Raw genomic sequence first — 19,181 nt, 5'->3', positions numbered from 1 at the left:
CAGCCAACTTGAATGCTACCCAATACAATCAAGCTGTACGTACCAAACCGATCGTTCCGCCTCATTGCACAATGAACAAATCACTTCCCACCTCATCTACAGATATCCATCATTGAAGTCTCGGCAGAATCTATACACATCGATGAAAATATTGTGTAGCCAATTGTTCATCTTTCGTGTGTTTTGTTCGCACTGATGTCGATGGTGATGCTGTTTGATAATTATGGCGTATTCATCTTGTGGACCTCATGCCACAGGCAAGGGTTTTAATTTGAAGGACAATTACTCTGCCAGGTCACTGAACAGATTGTGGTGTTGAAAAGCAGTTCCTTCCGGCAAGGATGACAATATAACAGTCTTCCTGAGAAATGTAACCCTTTAGCAACTTGATGTCTCTCTGAACTGTTCAGTGTGATGGAGCCATCTCGGTACCCCATAAATGAAACTTTGATGCTGATTGTACTGGGAAGCAATGACAGTCTGTCACCGACCCTAACTTAATAATAATAACCTACCAATAATAATAACGCTTCCCCACCTTAAAACATCTCGATGACCTGAGCGAACTCATTTGGTGTAAAGTGACGCTTAGCCATTCCTAAATCGACTTGGACCACAAGGGTGGCAAATTTCTGGAAGGGATTTATATGGATCGTGTGTAGTAGACATTTGCCTATTCTGTAGGAAACATGTTCTTCCAGGATTGCTTAATTCAGGTGAGCATAATTGTGACCTTGCATGTTGGATGTCCAATTTCCTGATAGGATTTCTTCCCCAATAAGCTTTGTTTGCATAGACAGAAGTAAAAAAAAAAAGATTCTAAACTGTGAATTAACAGTTTATTTCACATTTTAAAAGTTGTTACCCATCACGTGTAGCGCAAAGCGAGGTTCAGCAATCGGTTCATTCAAAAAAATCAAACAAAATTCTGGCAGAAAATCATTTCAACTTTGAAACTTACCGTTTTTACGGACATTATCAAGAACACAAACAACAGGCACGAAGATCGAATTTAATGTGTTCAATAAGGTGGTGTAAAAGAGGGTGCATCAACGGCAGTAAACTTCTGATTCGATGCTCTTTTTTTTTCCTGCCACCTTTAAAACTTTTATTTTTATTTCAGTTGAATTATTTGTTTGAACACGAAAGCACAAATTGCCTCGTTTGCATTTCCAAAAACCTTCAGTTTAGCAGTACTTGGGCAAAATTTTAAGCCATCTCGACCAATTGGATTTGTCGCTCGTGCTCTTAGTGCGGGGGAACTTTGAGATTGTTCTTCCTCTTCTTTCAATAAACTCTTTCCAATAAAGTGCCATGTCCTTATTTTTTTTTTCTCTCAAGACTGCATGAGGTAAGGCTTTATGTGAACCCTCTAGTTAGCCCATCCCCTGCACAGCAGGCAATGGGATTTTGCAATTGCTTCTCTGTGTGCGTCTGTCTCTCTGTCCAGGGCACAAGTTTTTTTTTCTCCCATTTGAGCTTTTGTCATCAAATTTTCAACAAGCCTTGATGGTGAGACTTGAGAAAACATTCATAATTGGGTCCAAATGTTGAAGGGCAGTCACAGTGATTGGAAATATTTATTATCAGCCCGTCCTCCAATGTTTCCTTGTTTCTTTATTACCCTCACCGAAGCAGAGGGTATTACATTTGGGTCCGTTTGTCTGTTTGTCCGCACAGAACTTTAGTGTTTTTCTCCGCAACCGCTTGTGGGATCGAGACTAAATTTTCACCATCGGAGCAACAACTCAAGTAGAATGTTTTATTTATAATTATGATGTCATAGGTCACGTGGTGTGGCAGCTATGTTGGAAAAACGGAAAAAAATTTGGACTTCTGTATCTCTGAAGCCGCACCAAGGAAAAAATTGAAACTTGACGCATGGTAAGAAGTACACATAGGGAATGTGTGATTTTTTTTGACGTCATAGGTGCCTTCGTTATGACGTCATAATTGCACTTTAAAATGCCACATCTGCTCAGTATGAAAAATTTTCAGGGTCATATTGAGATAAAATGGTCCATTGAAAAAACATGCGTTGATGACTTCATCAATCACGTGATTCGGGAGACTTTAAAAATATAAAAAAAACCTTCAAAAATCTTCTTTGAAGTGGCTGAACAGATTGAGGCGAAAGTTTACACATATGATCGCCTATCCATGAGGGACAAAAGGTTCACACATGCGACGTCATACTTTGGCAGCCATATTGGATTTACCCTAAAACCCATAAAAATGTTCTCCAGAACGGCTGGACAGATCGAGGGGAAATTTCACACAAATGTTCCCAAAGCCTTGGGGATACCAGGGTGTTCACAAATAATTGATGTCACATGGTCTGGCAGCCATATTGGATTGAGCGAAAATCTTTAAAAAATGAAATTCTCTTGATTCGCTGAATCAACCTGAAACTTCACAATTATGATCTAGTAGTGATGGGGAAGACATGTTTTAAATTTCAACCTGATCGGCCACATGGTCTAGCAGGCGCAATTTATTTATTTTTGATCTGGGTTATTTTATATTGTTGCGGATTCGCGCCCGCCGGCGTGCGAACGGCCACGTAACTCGAATCGCGGCACGTCGCCCACCGGACGGACAATCCAGTCGTGACCCTCTCGGACTAACGCCGGGAACCAGTCACGGGTGGACCTTTCGGCCTCACCACGATCGTGCCAATCGGCCCCCGCGTGGGATAGGGTTGCTCGCCAAATTCGACCTGCCTAAGTACCCACACGGAGGGTAGACCGGGCGATCGCACCTCGCCGCAGGTCGACTTCGGACACGGGCCACTTTAAGCGACCCGTTCCGTACTATCGGGATAACCGAGCGGTGTTATTCGTCGGCCTCGACGGTTCGATTAATTATCGGGCGTTTTAGCCCATGACCAACCCTTTACGTGAAGCAAGATGGAGATTCAATGAAAGAAAAGACGAAGCGAAGCGGGAAAACAGTTCAACAATAAGCACATTTATTTCGCGATGAACGGAAAGCACACGTATACAATTACACCAAAAGCACATGTAAAAGAAGAAGACAATGCAGAGCTATCCGACTACCGAGCACACGGCAACACTTATACAATTTTACTTCACAGACGGCGCCGACAACACATATTCCCAAAGCAAAAGAAAAGAACCACCCTCCAGGATGAGGGGGGTAGGCGGGCCTGGGGCCGAGACCGTGTCGGGCCTACCCGTCTGATGATGAGACGCAAAGCGGCGGTGGCGCCTCAACTCCGCGGGCCTCGCGGACAGTGTCTGGTAGGGGGTAGGAAAGGGGCCCCCTTGTCGCACTATCTCAGCGCTGGGGGAAACAGGAGGGGGTTGTTGATGCTCGGGGGGGAGGAGGATATCACCCTGACTCGGGTCCCGCGACGAGCGTCTCCTCCTCGACCTCGGTCGCGTTGCTGGCCTCTCCCTCTGCAGCTCCCGGCACCGGCGCGAGCACCCCCTCGTCCGCCTTCGCCACTGCCACCTCTCCACAGCTCCGTCTAATCGCCCTCTCCGTCTCCTCTCTTGGCTCGTCCCAACTCTTCACTCTTGACTTCTCCCCTCCGAACCCTGACTCTTCTTCCCAGCTCCACCGACAACTCGTTCCAACGCACCACTCTCAACTCTTCCCCTCCGAACCCACAACTGTTCGGCGAGCGCGGCCGTTTATATCCCCCGTGGCCTCGCTCCCCCACCTTTGACCCTCTGCCTCCGACCCTTCACCTCTCTAACTGGCTCCCCATTGGACCGAGGAAAAGTGGGCGTGAATGCTTTTTGATCCATGAATTTGCATATAGCGTCCTCACTCCAACGCCCTGGAGGCGGGGCCAAATCGCCCCAGCTCGCCGATAGGACGGAACAGAAGTGGGCGTGAGTCGTTTTTGATCCGTTTTTCTCGGAAAGTCTGTGATGTTTCTGAACACGCTGCTCGGTGCGCGCCCTGCACGAGTCCAGTATCGGTGCCCACAAGTGGCGCAAGAATGGTGGTGATGCGATGGTGGCGAGTTGTGACGGTAAAGGTCGTGGCTGTTGTTGTGAAGCGGCGTTGTGGTTGGTGGTTGTTGTTGTGAAGCGGCGTTGTGGTTGGTGGTTGTTGTTGTGAAGCGGCGTTGTGGTTGGTGGTTGTTGTTGTGAAGCGGCGTTGTGGTTGGTGGTTGTTGTGAAGCGGCGTTGTGGTTGGTGGTTGTTGTGCGATGGCTGTTGAGACGTGGTTGGTGGTGGTAGTAATGGCGGCTGGTCCAAAATAAAGATAGTAAAAGAAAAACGGCTATCTAGAGGGGTCGCAGCCCGCATGAATGACATTTATTCCCTCTAAACAACGGGTTTGGGCCTAACTACACATATACTTACAGAGATATCTCACCTAAGGGACCTGAATGGTGGTTTGTGAATTTCGTCAACCACAACAATATTTTAAAATGTTTTTATTATTATTATTTGAATGAGGCTCAACTTGGACTCATTTTTTTGGTCTCATCAAAATCTTGATCTCATCAACTTGGCCTCATCAAAAATTTTTTGAAATGTGTTGTTTTGATATATTTATTTTGACTAAGGCTCACTTGGCTGTGTCTGGATGGGTTTGAGGGTTCAGGAGTCGCAGCTGAAATGTGAATCCTATCCAGGTTCCTCCTGATGACTTCATCTTTGTTTTTACTTGTTTGGGTTCCTTCTGATTACTCCAATGCAGGACTATTCCTATTTGGTCTTCCATTTGATTTGAATTGAATTTATTTAAATCTAATTTTAAATTCAATTGAATAATCATAAACGTCATGGGTCAGAGTCAGGTGTCCGATCAAAGCTGGACGTCTTGGTACCCGGTCATCACTGCCAGCAGTTATAAAGTGGCAGTTCTAGTTATGTCTCTTATTAATTACATAACACACCAGTACACAAACACCACACCAAACAAGTCCGGGTGTGGATCTGCAATCTCTGATTGCTCTTTTTCTTGTTTATTTTCCATTTGAGCTCTAGTGCGTTTGTCCAGGCTATAACCTTTTTACTATTTGAACTTTTGTCATTCAATCTTAACCTTTATCTTAAGAATATGGAAAACAGAAATTAAATTCAAGCAAGTGATGGTGGGTAAAGAGTCGATTAATTGACAGTGAAACAGTGTGAGGTCAAATAATTGCATGAAAGCCCCAGCCTATAACGTATGAGTATATAGTACCTATAATCCTACTCACCTTGGTGCGGTGAAGGATTTAACACCATGTCTCATTTGGCTTTCTCCTGATCAATAATTCACTGCGGTGATCCGAACAAGTTTCTGTGAATAAGGACCCTCAGAGTGTGAGATGAATTCGTACAGCTTCAACTTTTTTTTTTTCATGATGGGTTGGCTGCGATGTTGTGATTATATCATCCCCTGCGATCAGATTCATCACTCAACGTTACATCGCAATTTTTTTTTTATTCCAACCACATCACCGAAAATGATGCTCTGTGACCCACTTTTGAGAAAGAAGAGATGCTTTGGAACACATGAGGATAACGAGTGAAGTCAACAACAGCATGGACGCCCCTTTCCCCACCCTTCCCCTTGCAAAGGCAACACCTTTGGGTAATGTAATCAAATACACTGAGCTACTTGCACGTAGTGTGGGCTCCAACAAATGAGTAAAAGTACGGTTTGGTGGATGAGAGCCAGATCTGGGAGGTTAAATCACAGCAATCGTCCTGAGATGACGCACACAGATCATGATCAATCAGTAGGATCTGAATCTCCATCGGGTGTGTGTGTGTGTGTGTGTGTGTGTGTGTGTGTGTGTGTGTGTGTGTGTGTGTGTGTGTGTGTGTGTGTGTGTATGTGTGTGTCACAGTGTCATGCACAGCTTGCGATGCCCAGCCTGATGGAATACCACATTCCCTCGATCATTTCTGCGGAGACGATAAATTAACAGAATGGCGATACGCATTGGGCGTTTTCTCCGAGATGAACGACGCTTTCTCTTTTGCATCTTCTACCCCAGGTTGTGTTTTCTTTTTCCTGGTCGAGTGTTTTGGCATCGCCATCAGGAAAAAAGGAGTGTATATGTATATGTATATGTATATGTATATGTATATGAGCACAAATTGCGCACTTTGCTCTTAATCTCTACGGTTTATGTTGAGCATTTCTCACAGCCGGATTGATTTGTCTCAAAATTCTTTGACCAGGGTTTATTAAATCCACTGCATTCACGACAAGTGGCACTACCTTGTCCATGCTGGTCCCGGTCCCGGTTCTAATGGACCAGCGAGGAATGCGTAAAGAGCGCACCACGTTGGGACGGACGGAGGCGCGAAGGGCGAATCCCGCCCCCGTCTCGGTGATTGTTATACGGAACGCGATCCGGGTTCATGAATACGGTCGACATAACCGTGGAGTATCGTCTCCCCCTTCTGGCACGACGAGCACGACGAGCACGACGAGCACGACGCCGCCGGGGCGTTTTTGACGCGTTTGGCGTGGGACGTGCTCTCTGCGGGCTCCAAACCCCAGCCCCCCCGTTGCTCAAAAGACGTCTATTTCGGGGGAATTGAGATGCCGTGGAAGCTGAAGGCTCGAGGAGTGGTCAGCGGAGAACCACGGAGACCGGAGGTACTCGGGTGCATCGACGAAGAGCCCCCTCCCTTCTTCCCTTCCTCCTCCTCCTCCTTTTCTTCTTCCTCGTCCTCCTGCTGCTCCTGGTGTCGGCGCTGTTAACCGAGAGTCGGACGAGAATTTCATTCCCTCCCACCATATATATATATATATATACATTTATATATTTATTTTATATACGGTACACACGTTCATAATCTCGGTATAGACCGGTGCATTGCGCATTGCTGGTCATGGTGCTGTTCAACGGCTCACTCAGGCTGCGAGTGTGCCGCGCAGCCGAGCTCAAGCGCACTCCATGGTCGCTGCGCCTGGGCGTAGCTTCGCGCATGCAAAGCCAGGTGCTCGACCCGTACGTGGCCGTGAACGTGGACGACTGGCGCATCGGGCAGACCGGGACACGGTGCAAGACCTTGAGTCCGAGTTGGAACGAGGAGTTTGTGGCAGACGTTTACAATGGCAAGAAAATCGAGCTCGCGGTCTTCCACGAGACTCCCATCGGTTACGACGACTTCGTGGCCAATTGCACGATCCAGTTTGAAGACCTGCTCCACAACGGGTGCAAGCACTTCGAGGCATGGGTGAGTGTTTTGTGTTTGTTTGTTGTTTCCGTTGAGCGTGTCGTCCTCGAGTGGAGATATGTAGGAACAGGACAATTGGAGTGGCCGAGCTGGGTTGGAGTGCGGAATGGTTTGACAACATTGGATCTTTGGATGAGGATCACGTTTTTTTTGCATAATTTGGAGTAAGTTCATGATTAGTGTGTGTGTGTGTGTGTGTGTGTGTGTGTGTGTGTGTGTGTGTGTGTGTGTGTGTGTGTGTGTGTGTGTGTGCGCACGCAAGTTGCTGTTGTTGATTGCTCTCTCCACACTATGGTGAATTTGAGGAGATGGGATGGAGACCTACCAGGTCCTAAAAGTGTGTGTGTGTGTGTGTGTGTGTGTGTGTGTGTGTGTGTGTGTGTGTGTGTGTGTGTGTGTGTGTGTGTGTGTGTGTGTGTGTGTGTGTGTGTGTGTGTGTGTCATTATTTCTCTTTAAATTATAATAATTTTTTAAGCATTGGATTTGCCATAACATGAGAGTAGGTAATCCAATGGAAAACATTTTTCATGTTAATAAAAAAAAAAAAAAATATATATATATATATATATATATATATATATATATATATATATATATGTATATACATACATACAGGGGGCTGCAAAAGTAGGTACACAGTAATGAAAAACAAAACGTGCACACAAAACGTATCTTATTAATTATACAAGCATATCAATAATAACATACCAATAATAAACATATTAATAATAACATACCAATAATAACATCAATAATAAACATATTAATAACATACCAATAAACATATCAATACTAAACATAATAATAACATACCAATAATAAACATTAATAATAACATACCAATAAACATAATAATAAACATATTAATAACATACCAATAATAAACATTCATAACAACATATCAATAATAACATACCAATAACATTCCAATAATAAACATATCAATGAAAACATACCAATAATAAACATTAATCTAGTATTAATGAATGAATTATAGTATTAAATGAATTCTCGCACCACTATTACAATACTGGTAAATAATCCTTACTGTATACCTACTTTTGCAGCCCCCTGTATATATATGTATATATATATATATATATATATATATATATATATATATATATATATATATATATATATATATATATATATATATATATATATATATATATATATATATATATATATATTTGCTCACAATGTAATATTTTGGTGATTTCATGTCATTATTTTAAAATAATAAAAACAATGAGAGGTTTGCACGCATTTTAAATGTCTGTTCGAATGAAGTGCCAAGCACATGCACAAGACGCACCGGACGAGTGTGCGTGAGCAGAGTGTGGGAGTGATGGAGGGAGAGAGGCCGTCCGTGTACGGCATGCTCAACGTGTGTGCCAGAAGTTCCTAATGATGTTTGGAATCCCATTGTTGTCCGAATTTTTCTGCTCAATAATAATCGTTTGTGAAATGTATTTGTTAAGCTTAATTTTTTTTTGATTTGCTGAAGGTTTTGAAGAGTTGTACAGCGTGGTGCTGCATCAGGGAGCACGGCGGCGTTCTGATGGGTTCAGCCGATGGTTCTGTTTTGAAATCCTACAATGTCTTAATTCAAACAAAATTGACATCTCTTGATGGATTTATACCTTCCTTTGGATACATGGTCTTTTCTCTTGCATAGCGTCCTTATTAAGGAGCCATCTATTTGTTACGTGGCCAAATATGGTGAAATTTTTGAAGATCTCGTGTAACTCCATAATTTAACACGACAGTGTCAACTCGAACCACTTTTGCTGTTATTAAACATTAAAAACAGGCCTACACCTTGGTTAAATTATCATCAATCTAATTTTCATGTACAAGGGATTGTAAATCCTGTGTCGGAGTGGTGACCCGTCCAGGATTGTATCCAATAGCCAAGGCACCAACGCTCTGTACAGAGTATGGTCCCAATGGATGGATGCATGGATGGATTGTAAATTGCTGGTGCAGAGGATACTGACATCCTGAGCTATCTAGTTTGGGTTTGATTCCCGACCCATCTATAAACTGTCAGTGCTGCGTCACAGGGAGGATGTTGCATTACAACGTGCACTGTCCTTTGCATGGGTGTTAAGCCGGGCGTTCCGTCTGCTAGCATTAATTATTGGAGAACCCTTTTAACCCTGAGCTCCTTGGACTCTCGGCTTCCCCATCCTGGGTTCCCTGGGGAAAAATCCGGCCGCTCAGGTATATGGAGGTTTGAATAGCGGCAGGTAAAATAGCCACTAAGGTTCAAAGGGTTAAATATCTCATTGAAGTTTCTTATTTTGTGAACAGTAGGCAAGTTCTCACCAGCATTTTACAATTTTATTTTTGAAATTCCTGTTCGAATTGCCTTCAGTCAAATGTTGAGCTTGAGCAACTGGTTCCTGAAACTTTTTTTTTTTTTTTTAACTGTACAAGATTGAGACTCGTGTAAACGAACGGCAGAGTAGAACTGAGAGTGAAAGTGAGATCAAGGGGAGGGGGAGAAGGACACGTGGGGGTGAACAAGCTACACATCAGCTGAATAAAATACAGCAACAAGAGGAAGGGAAAAGTGGTGGAACACATACCTCAACCAGGCTGAACAGTTTACATTTTCAATCCACTGATAGACTGGATCTGGATCCGGAACTGAACCAAAATCGAATCGGCTTGTTCTTGTCACCTAAACAACTCATTCACCTCATTTTGTCATCATCTTTCGTCAACTTTTTGAGATATTGTGCTCACAAACAGACAGGCCTGGGGTAAAAACATAACCTCGGTTCACCTTCGGTGGTGGAGGTATTAAACCTCAATTCAAAGAGTTGGCATTAAAAAATACAGTCACATTTACCAAGGGGTCTACCCAAAACTCTCAGCTTTGTTGTTGTGAACTGGAATCATCTCTGATCAAAATGCAACTAAGAACTTCAAAATCATTCAGAAACACAGAATTGTTCAATTAAAATTAATTTTGATGAGAATTAAATTGTATTTCTATCACTGTTTTGACTGTGGGAGATATTGTTGCACCTCTGCAGGGTGGTCCATACATCTTGATAAACCCTCCGCCCCCCCCTTATGATTTTTTTTCACCTGATTGATATCCACTCACAAAGAACCCTTCCTCATGGATGGGTTAATTCCCCTCTTCAATGAGAATCTCTGGTTTCCATGCAGAGGATTGGGGTATTTCATAATCGCTTGTAATACCAACTCCCACCAGGTGACGTGAAATGATTCAATATTTACAAAGAGAGTACGTTGCCCCCCCCCCACACACACACACACACCCCAACCCCCATGCCACCACCCCAAAACCCAGGGGTAATGATTTTTTTTTTAACGAAGTCATCTTACCCAGACACACCCCAAGTACAAACAGCAGTTTTCATCTCGTTGTGTACAGTGGTTCAGGAGTGCATCAAAGTCAAACAAGCAAACAAGCAAAGAAACACATAAACACATACACACTCACACAGACACTCACACAGACACTCACACAGACACTCACACAGACACTCACACAGACACTCACACAGACACTCACACAGACACTCACACAGACACTCACACAGACACTCACACAGACACTCACACAGACACTCACACAGACACTCACACGCACACACACACACACACACACACACACACACACACACACACACACACACACACACACACACACACACACACACACACACACACACACACACACACACACACACACACATACGCAAACACGTACACACTTGGAGACGGACAAACATACACACGCGCACACGTACACACACACTTACACACATACACTCACTCACACAGATACACAAGTACATACACACACATACAAACATACACACGTACACACATACACACACATACAAACATATACACACACACACACACACACACACACACACACACACACACACACACACACACACACACACACACACACACACACACACACACACACACTTTCCTGACTGCATGGATCAGCAGCTGGGCTCCGTTCTTCCTCGAGGTTTCGATCCTTTCATGATCTTAAAGAAAACTTGTTTTTATCTGCTAACTGCAGCTCCCTGTGTTAGTATACGTCTGACTAGTTGATTTAATCTATTGATATGTTCAGTGTCTTGTTAGTGTACATCTGACTAGTTGATTTCATCTATTGATAAGTTCAATGTCTTGTTAGTGTACATCTGACTAGTTGATTTAATCTATTGATAAGTTCAATGTCTTGTTAGTGTACATCTGACTGGTTGATTTAATCTATTGATAAGTTCAGTTTCTTGTTAGTGTACATCTGACTAGTTGATTTAATCTATTGATAAGTTCAATGTCTTGTTAGTGTACATCTGACGAGTTGATTTAATCTATTGATAAGTTCAGTGCTGTGTTGGTATTTGTCCGACTTGTTTTAATTTATTGATAAGTTCAATGGTGTGTTGGCAGACATCTGACTAGTTGATTTAATCTATTAACAAGTTCAGTGCCGTGTTTGTATATGTCTGATTTGTTGTTTTTATATATATACTGCTTGGGCTCTGTGTTGTTATTATTATTGGATTCGCTATATATGCAAGATATCCCTTACAGACAGACGGAAAACCCGACAATGTGTGTGTGTGTGTGTGTGTGTGTGTGTGTGTGTGTGTGTGTGTGTGTGTGTGTGTGTGTGTGTGTCTGCAACGTGAGGCTCCACAGCACGAACCAGCGAACCAATTTCGATGAAACTTTGCCAACGTGTGCAGTATTTGTTAGGAATGTGCGCGTTTGAATTTCGTTGCCGAGCAACCACCCGTTGCTGTACAGCGGCTGAAAAACCGCGTACAGTTTTTTCAATACTTGTCCTTCAGTTTTGAATGCAGAGAAACGAGACTTCGGAATTAAAAACTTCGAGATATTTAGAAAATTTTACTTGAGCCGATTTTTGATTGAGGTTTTATTTTTCAAATGGTAGTCCTTCAAAAATAGGGTGTCTATTTACCGTCATTTTTTATGAGGGGCTTAGGAAAGTGGGCGGAGCTTCGGGAAAGTGGACGTGGCTGATGAAAAGTGGGAGTGGCGAAGGAAAGTGGGCGTGCCTTATGGAAAGTGGGCGTGGCTTATTAAAATATTGTGTGGCTCAGGAGGTGTGGTCAAACAAGAGCATTGAGGGAAGTTTATCGCGTTTTCCGTGTGTGTGTGTGTGTGTGTGTGTGTGTGTGTGTGTGTGTGTGTGTGTGTGTGTGTGTGTGTTTGTGTGTGTGTGTGTGTGTGTGTGTGTGTGTGTGCAACGCGAGGCTCCACAGCACAAACCAGCAAACCGATTATTTTTCAAATGGTAGTCCTTCAAAAATAAGGTGTCTATTTACCGTCATTTTTTATGAGGAGTGCCAGTTGGCAAAATACGCAATAGGAAAAATCTTGCCAGGCAGAGGAACAATTGTATGTGAACCAATACGTCTTGGCAATGAATCTTCGTCGGTGGATCGGTCAAAATGAAAAGCATCGTATCCAGCGCTTCGATCCTAGCGAATCCCTCGTCGCCTACCGGCTTTTTTTTTTTTGTTTGTACACACTGTCGAGGATCGTATGAGAGCAAACACACACAACGTACAACAAGGTGGGCATGAGACAAGATGGGCGGGAGAGGGAAGGACAAAACAGTGAGGAACAGAGATGTGAGGAGATGTGTGGAAGGGAGAGGGATGGGGTGGGGTACACAGGGTAAACAAGATGGATATTACAGGGATTTTCAGGAAGGAAAACAGGGAATTTGAAGGAGGTGGGTTTGGGGTGGATAAACGGGGGTAGAAAAGATCGTGGTTTTGGATGGGGGAAGATAAGAGGTGGTGGTGAACGGCTGTTTTGAAGGCCTGGAGGGAAGAATGGGATTGAACAGAGTGAGGGACTTTATTCCAAAAGTGGGAAAAAGAGGAATGAAAGAGTGAAGGTGAGCAGTGATTCTTGATTTTGGTAGTTTTACCAGAAGGGGATTGCTTGCGGACCCTGAGCGCCCTGCGGAAATATGGCGGTGGGCGCGGGAGGGGGGACATAATGCAGACAGAGTAGGGGGGAGGGGCGAGACCGGAGAGGAGGCGGTTGGAAACAGAAAGACAATGACCTGTCTGCGATAAGAGAGTGAGAGACCCAAAGACTCAGCTTCATCGTGAGAGATATCAATCATCCTAAGTGCTTTGCTTTCCACAGCATGAAGCTGAGAGAGGTGAGAGGCAGGAGCACCAGTCAGAGGGGAGAGCAGTACTCCATCAGGCTGTGGATGAAAGCTTTGTATGTGGTCAGGAGCTCAGGTGATCAGGTCAGGTATGGGAGCATGTGCCAGAACAGCGCGTCGCTGCGTCCACTTTCCGCCGGTACTCCAGGGGCCTCCGTCTGGCCATCCCCCAGGCAGATGCCAGGCCCAACCCCATCTCCTTGAGATGATGGTCAACCTGCTGCAACCATGAGGCACGTGGTCGGCCCACTGGCCTCCTCCACTCATGAGACTCCCTCGCTGAGAGAATCTGGTAAGCAGGATCAGCGTTAGGAAAACGAGCCACATGTCCATACAGCCGCAACTGACGCTCACCGACTATGCAGGTAACAAATCTCATCCGAGTCTCTCTCAGCAACCGCTCGTTGGATACAAAATCCGACCAGTGATAGCCAAGGATTCTCCGAAGAGACCTGGTACCAAAGGAATTAAGTCTCCGTCTCAGATCCTTGGTCAGAGTCCAAGTCTCGCACCCATAGAGCAAGACTGGAAGTACCAAGGACCTGAAGACTCGGACTTTCGTCCTCCCGCACAGGTACCGGCAGCGCCACACCCCATGATCCAGTGAATCCATGACTCCCCAGGCCCGACCCAGACGTCTATTGACCTCTGACTCGCAGCCAGCAGAGACATGAATATCACTGCCAAGGTAAGTGAATCTCTCCACGACCTCAACATCCTCACCACAAACAGACACAGACAGGACAGCAGCATCCAAGATGTCAACGAAAGCCTGGATCTTAGTTTTGACCCAAGAAACCCGTAATCCCAGCGGCTCAGACTCCTCATTCAGCACCTCGCGGGCCCCCAAAAGGATGTCTAAAGTCTCCGCAAAGATGACTGCATCGTCTGCAAAATCAAGGTCCGAGATCTTGACATTCTCAAACGATGCACCGCAACTTGATCTCTCCGACATCCTCCCGAAAATCCAGTCCATACAAGTGCTGAAAAGTGTGGGGGCAAGTACACATCCCTGACGAACTCCAGTAACAACTGGAAATAAGTCAGAGGTGGTACCACCACACTTCACAGCACTCTCAGTACCAGAGTAGAGTTCAGACATCAGATCGATCAGTTTTGGTGGCACCCCACGAAGACCAAGAATCCTCCAGAGGACATCCCGATTCACTGAATAGAACGCTTTACAGAGATCAACATAGGCTGCAAGCAGCCCCTGCCGAAACTCTCGTCTGTGTTCGGTGAGGACACGAAGAGCAAGGATACGGTCAATCGTTGACCTCTTTGGTGTAAAGCCTGACTGCTCTGGACGCTGGTGCTCAAGCAGATGGTGGCGAACCCTATCAAGAATTATCCGAGCAAAGACCTTGCCCGGCACTGAGAGCAGCGTCACCCCTCGGTAGTTGTTGCAGTCTTGGCGATCACCCTTCCCTTTCCAGAGAGGGACAACAAGGCCGCTCTTCCAGTCAGTTGGGATGATGCCTGTGTTCCAGGCAGAGCACAAAACTGCATGCAACGACACGAGTGCAGCATTTCCACCAGCCTTGAGAAGTTCGGCATGGATGCCACAGATCCCTGGAGCTTTGCCCCGTTTCAACTGGTTCACCGCAGCCCGTGTTTCCACAAGCGAAGGTGGACCACAGTTGATTTGAGGGTCAGCAACAGGGATTGTAACACCCTTGACGTCCAACTCGACAGCTGGGGGATCAGCCTGGTACAACCGCTCAAAGTAACCGGCCCAGCGGGCCTTCACTTCAGACTCCTCTGTCAAGAGCCTACCACTCTCTGCTCGAACTGCAGTGCTCCGAGGGATGGGCTTGGATGAACGTAATGCGCGAATTCCCCTGTAAGCGGGACGAGAATCACCTGTCCACAGGTGATGCTCTACCCCCTCACAGATTCCTCGCACATAGGCCTCCTTGTCCACCCTCAGTGCACGTACAGTTTTACGCCTCAGCTCCCTGAACAGCTCAGCTCTGCCATTCAGCCTGGCCCTGCGACTGATCAATGGTATCCAGTGTCCCTTGAGAGACAAAATTCTTCTTTGCCCTGCGGTGAGTTCCAAGACATCCACCAGCAACATCAAGGACGGTGGTCTTGAAGGCGCTCCACAACTCTTCAGGACCCCCCAAAGCACCCAGACCCCCCAAGTGTCCACTCGGCCTGTTCGCAAACTCCTCAGCTACTCTCTCATCCCTGAGCTTGGCAACATCCAGCCTCGGCTGGGATGGTACCATTCTCCAGGATTTAAGGTGCAGCTTTAGAGTTGCTACAACAAGCCTGTGGTCAGTATTGAGGAACTGAGCACTCCGGTAGACCCTGCAGTTCTGGATCATCCTCCAACGACCGTCAATGAGGACATGGTCAATCTCCTTTGCCACACCGCCAGCGTTGGAATACCAAGTCCAGCGATGAGCTTGTGGGCGCTGAAACCATGAACCAGCCACCCTAAGTCCATGACTTCTTGCAAAGTCAAGGAACTTAGTGCTATTCTGGTTCATAGTTCCTGACCCATGGGGACCAACACACACCTCATAACCATCCCTATCAGTTCCAGTCGATGCATTGAAATCCCCCAAGACTAGAAGTGTATCTCGTCTGGGGCACTGATCAACCACAGACTCGAGTGTGGCGTAGAATGCATCCTTCACGGTGAGATCACTCGCCTCAGTCGGAGCATAAACAGAGACCAGGGAAATGACACCTAAGGAGTGACGAATCCTTAATCTCATAATACGCTCGTTGACCGGTGTTACCTCAATTATCATTGGGGTCAGCTTATTGGACACAGCTACAGCAACTCCTTGGGTATGGTAACCATCAGAGCGACCAGACCAATAGTAGGTGTAACCACCCACCATTATCTCGCCGCAATCCGGTCTCCGAACCTCAGAGAGAGCTGCAATCCCGATGTCCAAACGCTTGAGCTCAGATGATAACAGAGACAGGTGATCATCCTCTCTTAGGGATAGGACATTCCAGGCACCCACCCGAAGGGACCGCCTCAGGTTAACACAAGGAGACCGCCGTCTGGTGGACGACACCTCAGCACCACTCCGACACACTCTCCCGCAATCTGACCCAGGGATGTTACCCCGTGGTTTCCCTCCGATCAAAGATTGGGGGTCCCGAAGGCTTTGCCCCAATCCCGTCATCCGGTGAGCTGCCCTGCGAAGGGAAGCTGCACAGGAGGTACTCCCACGGAGTGGGTTTTCAGATTTTTTTTGCGTTTTTACGTTTTGCGGAATGAAGGGTTTTACGGTGGCTGGAGTGCAAATCCTGCCACCAACCTCCTAATAAGAAGTAACCCAACTGCAGGAGGACATCTGCAGACACAGTTGGGCACTAGATATGGATGGCCGTTGGCTCACAAGGAGCTCCTCCGCCCTGTGACAGGTTTTGTTTTTAATCCTGCTGGGTGTCCATATCCAAACACCCCCCTCACCACAAAACCTGGTGGGGGAGACGGTTTAGTCGCCGACAACCCGACCATGGAACAGGTTAGTACAGGTTTACATGGTACCTGCAGCAGGTCACAGATCGAACCTGACCTGACACCAGGTGGGCTGAGGAAGGACTTTGCACGATGGAGGATTCCCAGTCGGCGACTGGCTTTGGAGGCCAGGTTGGAAATGTGGCTTCCCCAGGAAAGATCATGGCAGACAGTGAGACCCAGAAGCTTGAATGAAAGGACTTCTTCCAGAGGATTGTTGAGAAAGTGGAAGGGAAGGTTTTCCAAACGGTCCTTTCAGAGAGACATAGTGAGAGTGTGAGATTTGTCCGGATTGAAAGACATGTTCCTTGTGTTGGACCAGTTTGTGATTTTACCCAGATCTGCAGAGAGTGAAGAAGCTGCTGCTTGCCGGTCTGAGGGATGACCGATGGTACGGCAGAGGGTGGAGTGATCAGCAAAGAGATATAGAGGATTTTCCAGAGTCGGAGAGATCATTGATGAAAACCATAAAAAAGAACAGGTCCCAGAAGGCTGCCTTGAGGGACTCCAGCCTGGACAGGAAGAGGGGATGAAAGAACTCCATTTAGGGCCACATGTTGACTGGGACAGAAGAGGAAGTCTGCAAGCTATGAGTGGAGATGGCCTTGGATACCATAGGAAGAGAGTTTGGTGAGCAGGGCAGGGTTCCAGACCGTATCAAGAGCACGTGATGTGTCTCTGGAGAGGGCTCTGATTTCATGTCCGGCATTGAGGACCTCCATCCATTGTTGGGAGAGCAGAAGCAGCATATCCAGAGTAGAGTGACCTGGTCTGAAACCAAATTGATGATCGGAAATTAAGCCATTGGAGAAGAGAAAGGATTTAATGTCTGAAGCGATGATGGATTCCATTACCTTGCTGATGATTGGGAGAAGGTTGATTGGTCTGAAGTTGTCGGGATCTGTTTTTGCTCCTTTTTATGCAGAGTGTAACGAATTGCTGCTATTACTGATTGTCTATTACTGCTTGAGCTGTGGGTAGTAAGCGGTCGGGTGGTCCTGGTGGTTCTTTGATACTGCATTAACTGCTTGCTATCTTCAAGTGTGATTGCTGTCCAGACATCAATTTCTGCATTCTAATCAAACGAGCAGGGTACCCGTCACTAACGGGTTCATCGACGTTTCACCTCAAATGAGTGTGTATTGGTAAAAACAGGAATTCAGTCTAAATATTCAGTATACGGATATCACAGTATGTGGAGCTGGTAACCTTGGCAACCTCATTCCATTCCACCAGCGAATATTTCCAATCCATGCTTGTTGTACCTCCAAAGTACTGGTTGGGAGTGAGGATGATATAATGAAAGCTCGGCTGGGAAACAAATTTCGGCACGTTTTGGACATACCACCTGATGCAAGATCACCGAAGTTCTTTCCATGCCAACCAATCACTTGCAGGCACCCATCCCTGTCCACATCACTTCTTCAGTCCCCAACCTGCCTCCCTCTCTTTATACTCCCCATGGATTTGCTCTTGGCAATTTCATTTCAGTATTTCTCACAGCATTTCATTCTGGTTTCCATTCGATGATCAACAGACCAGTAGTTTCAATTTCACTTTTCGACATCAGCTTCTATTCATCATCACAACTTGTGATGCGACGTTAATGATGCATGAAAAAGGCCACCAAAAACGATTTTTGGGGGAACCTTTTTCAATTTTGTAAAGGGTGTAGAGGGGTCTAAAGTGGCTTAAGGGTCCTAAAAGGTCAAAAAGGGGTCTAAATTGTTTGAAGGGTCTTAAGGGTCATAAAGGGGAATAAAGTGTTTAAAGGGATCTCCGAGTGAAAGAGCGAAGGCGGTCTGAAATTGGCCAAAAGGTCTATCGGTCTGAAAAGGGTCGAAGACTGTCTGATGTTTCAAAAGGGTCTAATGGGGCCGACAGGTGTTGTCCACAAGACGGCGGTCTCCTTGGGTTAACCTGAGGCAGTCCCTTCGGATGGGTGCCTGGAATGTCCTATCCCTAAGAGAGGATGATCACCTGTCTCTGTTATCATCTGAGCTCAAGCATTTGGCCATCGATATTGCAGCACTCTCTGAGGTTTGGAGACCAAATTGCGGCGAGTTCATGGCGGGTGGTTGCACAGACTATTGGTCTGGTCACTCTGATGGTTACCATGCCCAAGGAGTTGCTGTAGCTGTGTCCAATAAGCTGACTCCAATGATAATTGAGGTAACACCGGTCAACGAGCATATTATGAGACAAAGGATTCGTCATTCCTTGGGTGTCATTTCCCTGGTCTCTGTTTATGCTCCGACTGAGGCGAGTGATCTCACCGTGAAGGACGCATTC

The 19,181-nt window shown here is 45.9% G+C and overlaps 1 protein-coding gene across 2 annotated transcripts in view; it reads left to right on the top strand.

Moving 5' to 3' along the window:
* The first annotated feature begins 6,443 nt into the window (after positions 1–6,443).
* The window catches only part of LOC147012278 (protein kinase C epsilon type-like), a 341,866-nt gene continuing 329,128 nt past the window's right edge, over positions 6,444–19,181 (top strand). Inside the window, exons 1-2 of one of the 2 annotated variants that reach the window (XM_085856185.1) lie at positions 6,445–6,585; positions 6,868–7,169. In XM_085856185.1, the coding sequence (XP_085712311.1) occupies positions 6,918–7,169 (252 nt within the window). In that variant the 5' untranslated portion in view covers positions 6,445–6,585; positions 6,868–6,917. Of the gene's footprint in view, positions 7,170–19,181 lie in introns of both variants that reach the window. The other variant, XM_085856184.1, reaches the window with a different exon arrangement.

This window comes from Eptatretus burgeri, chromosome 15, assembly GCF_056783735.1.
Source record: "Eptatretus burgeri isolate ZD-2024b chromosome 15, Ebu_testis_v1, whole genome shotgun sequence".
NCBI classification, from domain to species: Eukaryota; Metazoa; Chordata; class Myxini; order Myxiniformes; family Myxinidae; genus Eptatretus; species Eptatretus burgeri.
The sequence above is the reverse complement of the archived record's forward strand: the minus strand, read 5'-3'. Positions and strand labels throughout refer to the sequence as shown.